Raw genomic sequence first — 12,197 nt, forward strand, 5'->3', positions numbered from 1 at the left:
GTGTTTATCAAACCCTAAAGCTCATTAGGTGTTTCCTAATCCCTGGAAAGGTACTTCCGCCGTGCATGCTCGTATCCCGCCCACTCTGTCCAAATGGGTTTGCGCCTCTGAGACACTAATGGAAGGTGAATGCGAGAGAAAGTGACGAATACGGATCCCCTGCTCATAGCGAGCTCTGTGACGCTAAGGGTGAAATTAATGGAATTATTACCACTTGGCCTCTTGTGCCCGGCACCGGCCTCACGCCTAGTGAATAACGAAGCTAAGCTGTGGGTTGAGCGTGAAGCGCTCCGATATTTCATGTTTTTCAGAGTAACTAGTAGTCAGAAACCTACCGACACATGATGTGGGTCAAGACGGTGTAGAGGTTAGATCACACAGCAAAGTTGAGAGGGAAAATGTCGGCGGCAGAGTGAAGGTGTCAATTATGGGACATAGGAGTCTGGGCTGAGGTGAGGGAACTAAGCTGCTGTGATACAAACGAGTCAAAACCTTCAGTGATGACTTCGCCCTGAGTATGTGAAACGCAGAAAAGATCTAACGGAGACCTGGAGAACAATTATAAAGAAAGAATGAAGGACATTCTGAACGGTGGCTCTTCCTTCGATGGTTGTCCTTCCTCTGTGTCAAATCACGAGCCAACCATCCCCTTCTCTTCACCAGTGACGTCATCTGCGGAAACAACACACAATTTATGTTGACCACGTCAGCAAGCCGGAAGTGCTGCTGCTGGGGAGGATAAATACGAAGTGATGACTTTTGATTCTGTGTCAAACATCGTGACAATGCAACCTTGCATACAACTAGGAGATTTCATATCGTCACGGTCCCAGGAAATTTGTTCCTTTCAATAACAATATATCGCTGTACGATGCCGCCTAACTCCAGTCTTGCGCTGTTATGTGTCTCGAAACTGCTAATCACGGGCACAACCATGGTCCTGCACGGCTCACAGAACAGAAGCTCGTGGATACGTTTCCTTTACAGGTTACACTATGTATCGGCAGCCCAATATCCCGTTCACTTACCTCTTCAGATCACTGTAAACAGATCGGTCCTCCAGGACAAGTCCCTGTAAGTGTGAGGAAATCAGCATGATTAGCAGATATTTTTTTTATCAAAAACATTTTGTAAATGAAGCGAACTGCAAGAATATTGAAGAGTATCTGCGCTCATTTAATAAATTATGTGTGAAAGTAACATGGAACAGTCGGACCATGACGAACAGAGGATCCGAGACAGACAGACATGATCCCTAAGCGGAAGGGCGCTTAATCCATTGCTTCCCTTCCGTCAAGAAGATCAGAGTGCTATTTCCAACTTTCCAGCCCACAAAAACAATTCCATAGAAATCAGCAGCATGGAATGTCAGTACTAATCCGTCCACTACCTCTTCAGCGGCCCGTTTCAGAATGCTGGGGTGCAGTTAATCCCGGTGATTTCTCCACCTTCAGCCCTTCCAGCTTGTCTTGCATCTTCTCCTTATTATAGTGACTGCAACCACTCCAGTGCCCTGACACTGTCATACTGATTGTCTGCTCCGCAGTAAAGACTGACACATATTACTTCATGAGTTCATCCGCTGTGTGATTCATCATACTGTGTGAAGTGGAACAATTACTTCAAAAAGGGAGTGACGCAAATAATTCCCTCACCATGTAAGTGGAGTTTCCATCTTCTGCATTGTTCCTTGCGCCCTGAAAGGAGAAATTGAAGATGTCTATTGTGACGTTTAACCTTGCGCTCGACAATTGTATTCTGTCTCTCCACAGGTAAACCCCGAGGGTATCAATCTTCACATTCACTGCTGCTCGGACGCGACCCATCACATTACTTATCTTCTCATCTTTCTAACAATGACTGAGATCATGAACATAATACAAAGATCCAACCTGTTCATTCCTTGAGAGATTTTCATAGGTTCCCGATGCGTTCACGGTGTTTGTATCCAAGGTGCCTGCGGGAACAATACAGATACGTCACAGCGGTGAAGAGCATCATGGGCCGTTGTAATACAGCCGATGTCAATCCGGCCACAAAACAAAATGCCAGCGATAGCACGAACTACATTCCCACAAACGGCAGAAACAAGTAATCCCCTGCAGAGACGACCAATAGTTTGATAATCCCTTGTATAGACGACCAATAATTTAGGTCAGATACGGAAAGGAAAATACCATACCCTCCCTCCAATTATATTGTAATCCTGAGTTGAAAATTTCCACTTATTAAACTGGACAACCCGACAACCCAAGCAGCATTATTCGTGACCATGGATGAAAACCTCCAGCTTCTGTGCATTAGGAACTAACATGTTTAAATGAAATATTAAGATATCCGTGGGTTCAGTAATAGAACAGTTGAAATGCAGTTCACTCACCCTTCCTTCCGGAATTGATGCTCGTGACGTATTGGGATCGTGGCGGATCTCTGATCCTGAATAAACAGAAACAAAGGACAAAATATGAACCCGGCAGGAAGTGACTTTCTTGCACTGATACACCGAATGATATAATTCCCATTCATCCATTGGATACTCCCTGGTTTTTACTTGAATCTATTCCGGCTATCAGATGCCCGATTCCAGTCCTACTCGATCTTTACAACAGTGGCCATATTGGATTGCACAGCGAGAGTGTTTTGGGCTTTCAGATCTCAGTTTGTCAGGGGAAAGTGACACATGTATCACTGAACGCTTCCGCTTTCAGACAAATGTTCACATTTCAGGAAAACAATGCCCACGTGAAAGCTTATTGCTGATTCTGTCCACGGACTGTCCCTGATCTGTGGAATGATTCCGGAATTGCTGATCAATTTCAGTAGCTTTTGGGAAATGAGATGTAAAAACACAAACAGGTGGAGACGCAGCGGTCCCCGTTTATTTTTTAATCATCAGACGAGAGGCGAGGTTTCACCGACTGCTCCATGATACCCGAAGTTGATTGTTGGCGTCAGGGTAATATTCAGTCACATATGGTAAAGGTATTTCCCATGGGAGGGGATTTTAGGACAAGAAAGCACGAGTTCCGGATTGAAGGGCGTCCATTTAGAACAGAGGTGCGGAGAAATTACTTTAGACAGACTCTGGTAAATCTGTGGAATTTGCTGCCACGAACGGCTGCGGAAGCCAATCACTGGACGCATTTAAAACAGAGATAGTTTCTTGATTAGCCAGGGCATCAAAGGGTATGGGCAGAATGCAGGGGAGTGGCGGTGACTGGAAGAATTGGGTCAGTACATGATTGAATGGCCGGGCAGACTCAATGGGCTGTTATGGCTTACTTCTGCTCCTATATGGTCCAACATCCCAATTGTTCTGACATTCTGAGTCCTACTTCTCTTCTTGTATCTCATGCTCTTATGGTCTAATATCCGTTACCGCCCACCGAAAGGACATCAGTGCCTATTGAACATCTCCACTCATGCACCGCTCGTGTTCCATTCCTGAACCTTGCACATGAACCGTCAGCAGGTATTTATCTCTTTCCCTCTCCAGTTTGTGTAATTTGCTTCATTCGCCTGTCGCATCACAAGTTCGCATTAAAGCTTCCAATATCCCACTTATGCAAAAAAAGAAAAAAAAAGTTCTACCGCACGAATTAAAAGTAGAAGCGATATTTGGAGAAAATATGCATTTACCAGCCAGTTTTCCTCGCGATCAACCATCCACTGACTCCGCCGATCAGGCCCATGGCAAGTAAACCAAGTAGAATGCCCACGATTGCGCCAGAGCCGAGGGTGCAATTGCCATCTGTTTTTGTTGATAACACACAAGGAATATATATATATATATATATATATATATATATATATATATATATATATATATATATATATATTATATATATATCTTACATTCCGAGAACACGTCTTTATCAGTGGCAAGTTCATTTTCACAACAATTTGACTGAGTCAGTTTGGAGTCGTATATTGTGTCACAAGGATCATTCCCGGAATGAAAGGGTTAACATACGAGGAACGTTTAATTGCTCTGGGTGTGTACTCGTTTGAATTTAGAAGGATGGTGGGGGATATCCCATTACAAATTTCCGAATGGAACCATAGAAAAATAGAACATTACAGCACAGAAAAAGGCCCTTCGGCCCTTCTTGGCTGTGTCGAACCATTCTTCTGCCTAGTCCCACTGACCTGCACCTGGAGCATATCCCTACATACACCTCTCATCCATGTACCTGTCCAAGTTTCTCTTGAATATTAAAAATGAGCCCTCATTTACCAGTTTACCTGTCAGCTCATTCCACACTCCCACCCACTCTCTGTGTGAAGAAGCCCCAACAATGTTCCCTTTAAACTTTTCCCCCTTCACACGTAACTCATACCCTCTGTTGATTTTTTTCTCCCCCGGCCTCAGTGGAAAAAGTCGGCTTACATTAACCCTATATATACCCATCATTATTTTATTTTCCTCTATCAAATCTCCCCTCATTCTTCTACGCTCGGGAATAAAGTCCAAAGCTATTCAACCTTTCTCTGTAACTCAGTTTCTCAAGTCGCGGAAACATCCTACAAAACCTTCTCTGCACTCTTTCAGCCTTATTAATGTTTTTTTCCTGTAATTAGGTGACCAAAACTGCATGCAATACTCCAAATTTGGACTCACCAATGTCTTATACAACCTCACCAACATTCCAACTCTTATACTCAGTACTTTGATTTATAAAGGCCAATGTACCAAAAGCTCTCTTTACGAGCCAATCTATCTGTGACACAGCCTTCAGTGATTTTTGTATCTGCATTTCTTAATCCCTCTGTTCTACTGCATTCCTCAGTGTCCTACCATTTACCTTGTATGTTCTACCTTGGTTTGTCCTTCCAAAGTACAATTCCTCAGAATTGTCTGCAGTAAACTACCATCAGCCATTTTACAGCTCATTCCGCCAACTGGTCCAAATCCCTCTGCAAGCTTTGAAAACCTTCCTCACTTGTCCACTACACCTCCAATCTTTGTATCATCAGCAAATTAGCTGATCCAATTTACCACATTGTCATCGAGATCATTGATATAGATGACAAATAACAGTGGACCCAGCACTGATCCCTGTGGCACACCACTAGTCACAGGCCTCCACTCAGAGAAGCAATCCTCCACTACCACTGTCTGGCTTCTCCCATTGAGAAAATATCTAATCCAATTTACTACCTCTCAAGTATAACTAGCGACTGAATCTTAATAACTAACCTCCTATATCAAAGGCCTTACTGAAGTCCATGTAGACAACATCCACTGACTTCCCTTCATCTGCTTTCCTGGTAACTTCCTCGAGAAACTCTAATAGATTGGTTTGAACATGACTGACCACGCACAAAGCCATCTTGACTCTCCCTGGTAAGTCCCTGTCTATCGAAATACTTGTAAAGCCTTTCTCTTAGTAATCCTTCAAATAATTTACCTGCTACGAACGTCAAACTTACCGGCTTATAATTTCTCGGATTACTTTTAGAGGCCTTTTTTAAACAACGGAACCACATGAACACCTCACCCGTAGATACCGATATTTTAAATATATCTGTCAGGACCCCTACAATTTCAACACAAGTCTCCAACAAGGTCCGAGGGAATACCCTGTCAGGTTCTGGGGATTTATTTGCTCTGATTTTCCTCAAGACAGCAAGCACCTCCTCCTCTTTAATCTGTATATGTTCCATGACCTCCCTACTTGTTTGCCTTGATTCCATAGACTTCATACCAGTTTCCTTAGTAAATAGAGATGCAAAAAAAAGCATTTAAGATCTCCCCCATTTCTTTTGTTTCCATACATAACCGACCACTCTGATCTTCAAGCTGACCAATTTTATCCCTTACTATCCTTTTGCTCTTAACATATCTGTAGAAGCTCTAAGGATTGTCCTTCACCTTGACTGGCAAAGCAACCTAATGCCTTCTTTTAGCCCTCTGATTTTTTCCTAAGTATTTTTTGTACTTTTTATACCCCTCAAGCACCTTATTTGCTCGCTGTTGCCTATATATGTTATACATCTCTCTCTTCTACTTTATCAGAGTTCCAATATCTCTCGAGAACCAAGGTTCCTTATTATTATTTCTTTTGCCTTTAACCCTGACAGGAACATACAAACTCTGCACTCTCAAAATTTCTCCTTGCAAGGCCTCCCACTTACCAAAGACATCCTTTCCAGAGAACAACCTGTCCCAATCTAACCTTTTTAGATTCTTTATTGCACTTTCAAGCACTGGCACACAGTACTTGCACTGTGCGTCAGTTAGAGTGGTCAGTAGCACTGGGGCTCCACAGGGGACTGTCCTGCCTCGTTTTCTCTTCATCATCTACACCTCGGACTTCAACTACTGCACCGAGTCTTGCCAGCTTCAGAAGTTTTCTGATGACTCTGCCATAGTTGGATGCATCAGCAAGGGAGATGAGGCTGAGTACAGGGCTACGGTGGGAAACTTTGTCACATGGTGCGAGCAGAATCATCTGCTGCTTAATGTGAAAAAGACTAAGGAGCTGGTGGTGGATCTGAGGAGGGCTAAGGCACCGGTGACCCCTGTTTCCATCCAAAGGGTCGGTGTGGACATGGTGGGGGATTACAAATACCTGGCGATACGAATGGACAACAAACTGGACTGGTCAAAGAACACTGAGGCTGTATACAAGAAGGGTCGGAGTCGTCTATTTCCTGTGGAGACTGAGGTCCTTTAAGATCTGCCGGACAATGCTGAGAATGTTCTACGAATCTGTGGTGGCCAGTACTATCATGTTTGCTGTTGTGTGCTGGGGCAGCAGGCTGAGGGTAGCAGACACCAACAGAATTAACAAGCACATTCGTAAGGCCAGTGATGTTGTGGGGGTGGAACTGGACTCTCTGATGGTGGTGTCTGAAAAGAGGATGCTGTCCTAGTTGCATGCCATCTTGGACAATGTCTCCCATCCACTCCATAATGTACTGGTTAGGCACAGGAGTACATTCAGCCAGAGATTCATTCCACCGAGATGTAACACTGAGCGTCATAGGAAGTCATTCCTGCCTGTGGTCATCAAACTTTACAACTCCTCCTTCGGAGTGTCAGACACACCGAGCCAATAGGCTGGTTCTGGACTTACTTCCACTTGGCAAGTTATCGTCAGGTTTGACACAATATTTGAACAACTGGACGCTCCGGTACAATTCTGACCACCTCTGGCCTATCTATAAAATGAGAATACCTGTGGAGCATCCGATACAAATGATGGTTGCTGGTTACCTGTGTACTTGCAGTAAACCTCCACGTAGGTCTGTCCAGCATCACTGCTGAAAGAGTTGCTGGCGATGCACTTGTACATCCCTGCGTCGTTTCTGTTCACACTGATTATAGTCAGTTTCGCCTTGTCGGGAGATGTAAATATTCTGCCGTTTTCCCGGATGGGTTGGTTATCCTTGAACCATGTCCGTGTCTGAACAGTGCCCGACGCGTCACAACTCAGTGCGATGGTATCGAGGTTTTCCAGGGGAGTGGGATTATTGGTCACCACGGCAACCCCGGTCACTGGCCCTGGATCTAAAATTAAATTTCGAATGGAGTTACACTTGGTTTCAGCTACATCATGTTCATAACATTTGGTTCGCCAACTCAAGATCCCTGTCTCTGTCGTCATTCCTGTCTCTTATCCCCATGTGTTTCGATTTCAGATCAGATCGCGGACTGAATGAAACTCCGGCGGAGTTTAAAGCTTTATTGCTGTTTCATAGGAGAACTAAGTAACTTGGCTATACTTTAATTGCCCTCTGGAACAAATGCGAATAAGCTGGTCTCCCCGTATACTCTGTCTTTTTGCATCTTATTACACCTACAAAATTAGTCCTATAATATTGTAGGCAACACCGAATCAAGGTTATAGCCGGGTGTTTGATACATATTGTATCGAAAGGACCGGCAGGAGGACAGGCGCGCCGGCGTTGCTGTGTTGGTGAAAAATGAAGTTAAAGTATTAGAAAGAGGTGAAAGAGGGTGGGAATGTATTAAACCGATGTGCAGAGAGCTGTGGAACAGCGAGGGTAAAAAGTCCCTGATGGGAATGGCACAGAGACCGCCAAACAGAATAATGATGCGGCCTAAAACTACAACGTGTGATAGAAAATGCATGTCCAGTGGTCAATGTTACAATAATTAAGGAGGGATTTCAATAGGAAGATAGATTTGGAAAATCAGTTTGATGCTGGTTCCAGCAGGGTGATCTTGTCGAGTCCCTGCGAGCTGGTGTTTCAGGGCAGCTCGGGTTTGAGCCCAGTAGAGGATCATCTATTCTGGATTTGAGCAAAGATACAGAATTGAACAGAGACCTTTAGGGAAAAGAAAACAAACAATTTCGGGAAAGTGTTTATAACGGGATCGAAATTAAAAACTGAAATTTGTGAAGGAGAAGCTGAAGTCATATGTGTCAGTATTACAACGGGATAAATTGAATTACAGACCCATGGGACGGGTGTTGGCCAGAACTGTTTGGAAAGGAGTCGATCATTAAGGATGAGGTCTCAGGGTACTTGGGGGCACATGATAAAATAGGCTGCAGTCAGCATGCTTCCCTCGGGGGAAATCTTGCCTGACAAATCTGCTGGAATCGTTTGAAGAAATAACAGGCAGGATAGACAAAGGATAACCGGTCGATGTTGTGTTCGGGAATTTTCAGAAGCCCATGACAAGGTGCCATACATGCGGCTGTTTTACAAGCTTCGAGTTAATGGTATTACATGGAAGATTCAGCATGGATAAAGTAATGGCCGATTGGCGAAAGCCAAAGCGTGAGCTTTCTCTGCCTGTCTGCCAGTGACCAGTGGTGTTCCACGGTGGGCCGTGTTGGAGCCGATTATTTTCCTGTTACATGTCAATGATTTGGACGATGGAATTGATTGCATTCTTGTAAAGTTTGCAGACGACGCGAACACATGTGGAGGGGCATTTCGCATTGAGGAATTAGAGAGGCCACACAAGAACGAAGACATATTAGGGGAATGGGAAAAGAAATGGCAGGTGGAAAAGTGTCATCATGCAGAAACATAGAAACCCTACAGCATAATACAAGGTCTTCGGCCCACAAGTTTTGCCGGACATGTCCCGACCTAAGAGATTACTAGTCCTACCCATAGCCCTATATTTTTCCAGCTCCATGTCCTTATCGAAAAGTCTCTTAAAAGACACTATCGTATCCGACTCCACCATCATTGCTAGCAACCCATTCCACGCACTCACCACTCTCTGAGTAACAAACTTACCCCTGACATCGCCTCTGAACCTACTCCCAAGCACCTTAAACCTGTGTCCTCTTGTGGCAACCATTTCAGCCCTGGTGAAAAAAAAACTTCTGACTATGCACACCATCAATGCCTCTCTTCATCTTAAACACCTCGATCAGGTCACCTCTCATCCTCAGACGGTCCAAGGAGAAAAGGCTGAGTTCACTCAGCCTACTTTCATAAGGCACGCTCCCCAATCCAGGAAACATCCTTGTAAATCTCATTGTAAATCTTACTTAAATCCTGCTACAAAACATATTAGGAGAATGGCCAAAGAAATGACAGATGGAATACAGTGCCGGTTAGCGAACGGTTATGTACTTTGTTAGAATAAATGGGAGATGAATATTCCCTAAGTGGAGGGAAAATACAAAGTATTGAAGTGCATTGAGATTTGGGAGTCCTTGTGCAAGATCCAGTAAAGGGTAATTTTAATGTTGATTTTGTGGTGAGGAGGGTAATGCAATGTTAGCATTCATTTCAAGTGGGCGAGATTATAAAAACAACGGTGTAATCTTTCAAATTTTTAACCACCAGTGAGGTCTCACCCGGAGTACTGTGAGCAGATTTAGGCCATTTTTCTTGGAAATTCACTCATATGAGTCTATCATTGAATGAGTTTCCTATAAAGAGCATTTAATGGCTTTGGGTATGTATTCACTGGACTTCAGAAAAATGAGGGGGGACCTGATAGACAACTATCGAATTGTGAGAGGCCTTGTTAGAGTGTATGTGGATAGGATTATGGCCTCAGACTAACCATCCTCCGAACTTCTAAAAAACATCCTCCTAACCATACTCAAAAAAACGACACAGAGTGGATGTGGAGAGGATGTTTCCTGTAGTGAGGGAGTCTAGCACCAGACGACACAGATAGAGTGGATGTGAAGAGGATGTTTCCTATAGTGGGGGAGTCTAGGACCAGAGGGCACAGATAGACTGGATGTGGAGAGGATGTTTCCTATAGTGGGGGAGTCTAGGACCAGAGGACACAGATAGAGTGGATGTGGAGAGGATGTTTCCTACAGTGGGGGAGTCTAGGACCAGAGGACACAGATATAGTGGAGGTGGAGAGGATGTTTCCTATAGTGGGGGAGTCTAGGACCAGAGGACACAGATAGACTGGATGTGGAGAGGATGTTTCCTGTAGTGGGGGAGTCTAGGACCAGACGACACAGATAGAGTGGATGTGAAGAGGATGTTTCCTATAGTGGGGGAGTCTAGGACCAGAGGGCACAGATAGACTGGATGTGGAGAGGATGTTTCCTATAGTGGGGGAGTCTAGGACCAGAGGACACAGATAGAGTGGATGTGGAGAGGATGTTTCCTACAGTGGGGGAGTCTAGGACCAGAGGACACAGATATAGTGGAGGTGGAGAGGATGTTTCCTATAGTGGGGGAGTCTAGGACCAGAGGACACAGATAGACTGGATGTGGAGAGGATGTTTCCTGTAGTGGGGGAGTCTAGGACCAGAGGACACAGATGGAGTGGATGTGGTGAGGATGTTTCCTATAGTGTGGGAGTCTAGGACCAGAGGACACAGATAGAGTGGATGTGGAGAGGGTGTTTCCTGTAGTGGGGGAGTCTAGGACCAGAGGACACAGATAGAGTGGATGTGGAGAGGGTGTTTCCTGTAGTGGGGGAGTCTAGGACCAGAGGACACAGTTAGAGCGGATTTGGAGAGGATGTTTCCTGTAGTGGGGGAGTCTAGGACCAGAGGACACAGTTAGAGTGGATGTGGAGAGGATGTTTCCTGTAGTGGGAGAGTCTAGGACCAGGGGACACAGGTAGAGTGGATGTGGAGAGGATGTTTCCTGTAGTGGGGGAGTCTAGGACCAGAGGACACAGATAGAGTGGATGTGGAGAGGATGTTTCCTGTAGGGGGGAGTCTAGTACCAGAGGACACAGATAGAGTGGATGTGGAGAGGGTGTTTCCTGTAGTGGGGGAGTCTAGGACCAGAGGACACAGTTAGAGTGGATGTGGAGAGGATGTTTACGGTAGTGGGAGAGTCTAGGACCAGAGGACACAGGTAGAGTGGATGTGGAGAGGATGTTTCCTGTAGTGGGGGAGTCTAGGACCAGAGGACACAGATAGAGTGGATGTGGAGAGGATGTTTCCTGTAGTGGGGGAGTCTAGGACCAGAGGACACAGATGGAGTGGATGTGGTGAGGATGTTTCCTATAGTGTGGGAGTCTAGGACCAGAGGACACAGATAGAGTGGATGTGAAGAGGGTGTTTCCTGTAGTGGGGGAGTCTAGGACCAGAGGACACAGATAGAGTGGATGTGGTGAGGGTGTTTCCTGTAGTGGGGGAGTCTAGGACCAGAGGACACAGTTAGAGTGGATGTGGAGAGGATGTTTCCTGTAGTGGGGGAGTCTAGGACCAGAGGACACAGTTAGAGTGGATGTGGAGAGGATGTTTCCTGTAGTGGGAGAGTCTAGGACCAGAGGATACAGATAGAGTGGCTGTGGAGAGGATGTTTCCTATAGTGGGGGAGTCTAGGACCAGAGTACACAGATAGAGTGGATGTGGAGAGGATGTTTCCTATATTGGGGGAGTCTAGGACCAGAGGACACAGATAGAGTGGATGTGGAGAGGATGTTTCCTATAGTGGGGGAGTCTAGGACCAGAGGACACAGATAGAGTGGATGTGGAGAGGATGTTTCCTATAGTGGGGGAGTCTAGGACCAGAGGACACAGATAGAGTGGATGTGGAGAGGATGTTTCCTACAGTGGGGGAGTCTAGGACCAGAGGACACAGATATAGTGGAGGTGGAGAGGATGTTTCCTATAGTGGGGGAGTCTAGGACCAGAGGACACAGATAGACTGGATGTGGAGAGGATGTTTCCTGTAGTGGGGGAGTCTAGGACCAGACGACACAGATAGAGTGGATGTGAAGAGGAGGTTTCCTATAGTGGGGGAGTCTAGGACCAGAGGGCACAGAT

At 45.3% G+C, this 12,197-nt stretch overlaps 1 protein-coding gene across 2 annotated transcripts in view; it reads right to left on the reverse strand.

The window, feature by feature from the left end:
• Window positions 1-6: 6 nt before the first annotated feature.
• The window catches only part of LOC140722514 (pregnancy-specific glycoprotein 22-like), a 74,362-nt gene continuing 62,171 nt past the window's right edge, over window positions 7-12,197 (reverse strand). Inside the window, exons 5-11 of one of the 2 annotated variants that reach the window (XM_073037236.1) lie at window positions 7,223-7,516; window positions 3,640-3,751; window positions 2,381-2,436; window positions 1,893-1,957; window positions 1,656-1,697; window positions 1,029-1,072; window positions 7-672 (exon numbers count right to left, since the gene is read on the reverse strand). In XM_073037236.1, coding sequence (XP_072893337.1) covers window positions 669-672; window positions 1,029-1,072; window positions 1,656-1,697; window positions 1,893-1,957; window positions 2,381-2,436; window positions 3,640-3,751; window positions 7,223-7,516 — 617 coding nt within the window. In that variant the 3' untranslated portion in view covers window positions 7-668. Of the gene's footprint in view, window positions 673-1,028; window positions 1,073-1,655; window positions 1,698-1,892; window positions 1,958-2,380; window positions 2,437-3,639; window positions 3,752-7,222; window positions 7,517-12,197 lie in introns of those variants that run through there. The other variant, XR_012097643.1, reaches the window with a different exon arrangement.

The sequence above is a fragment of the Hemitrygon akajei genome, unplaced genomic scaffold, assembly GCF_048418815.1.
Source record: "Hemitrygon akajei unplaced genomic scaffold, sHemAka1.3 Scf000078, whole genome shotgun sequence".
NCBI classification, from domain to species: Eukaryota; Metazoa; Chordata; class Chondrichthyes; order Myliobatiformes; family Dasyatidae; genus Hemitrygon; species Hemitrygon akajei.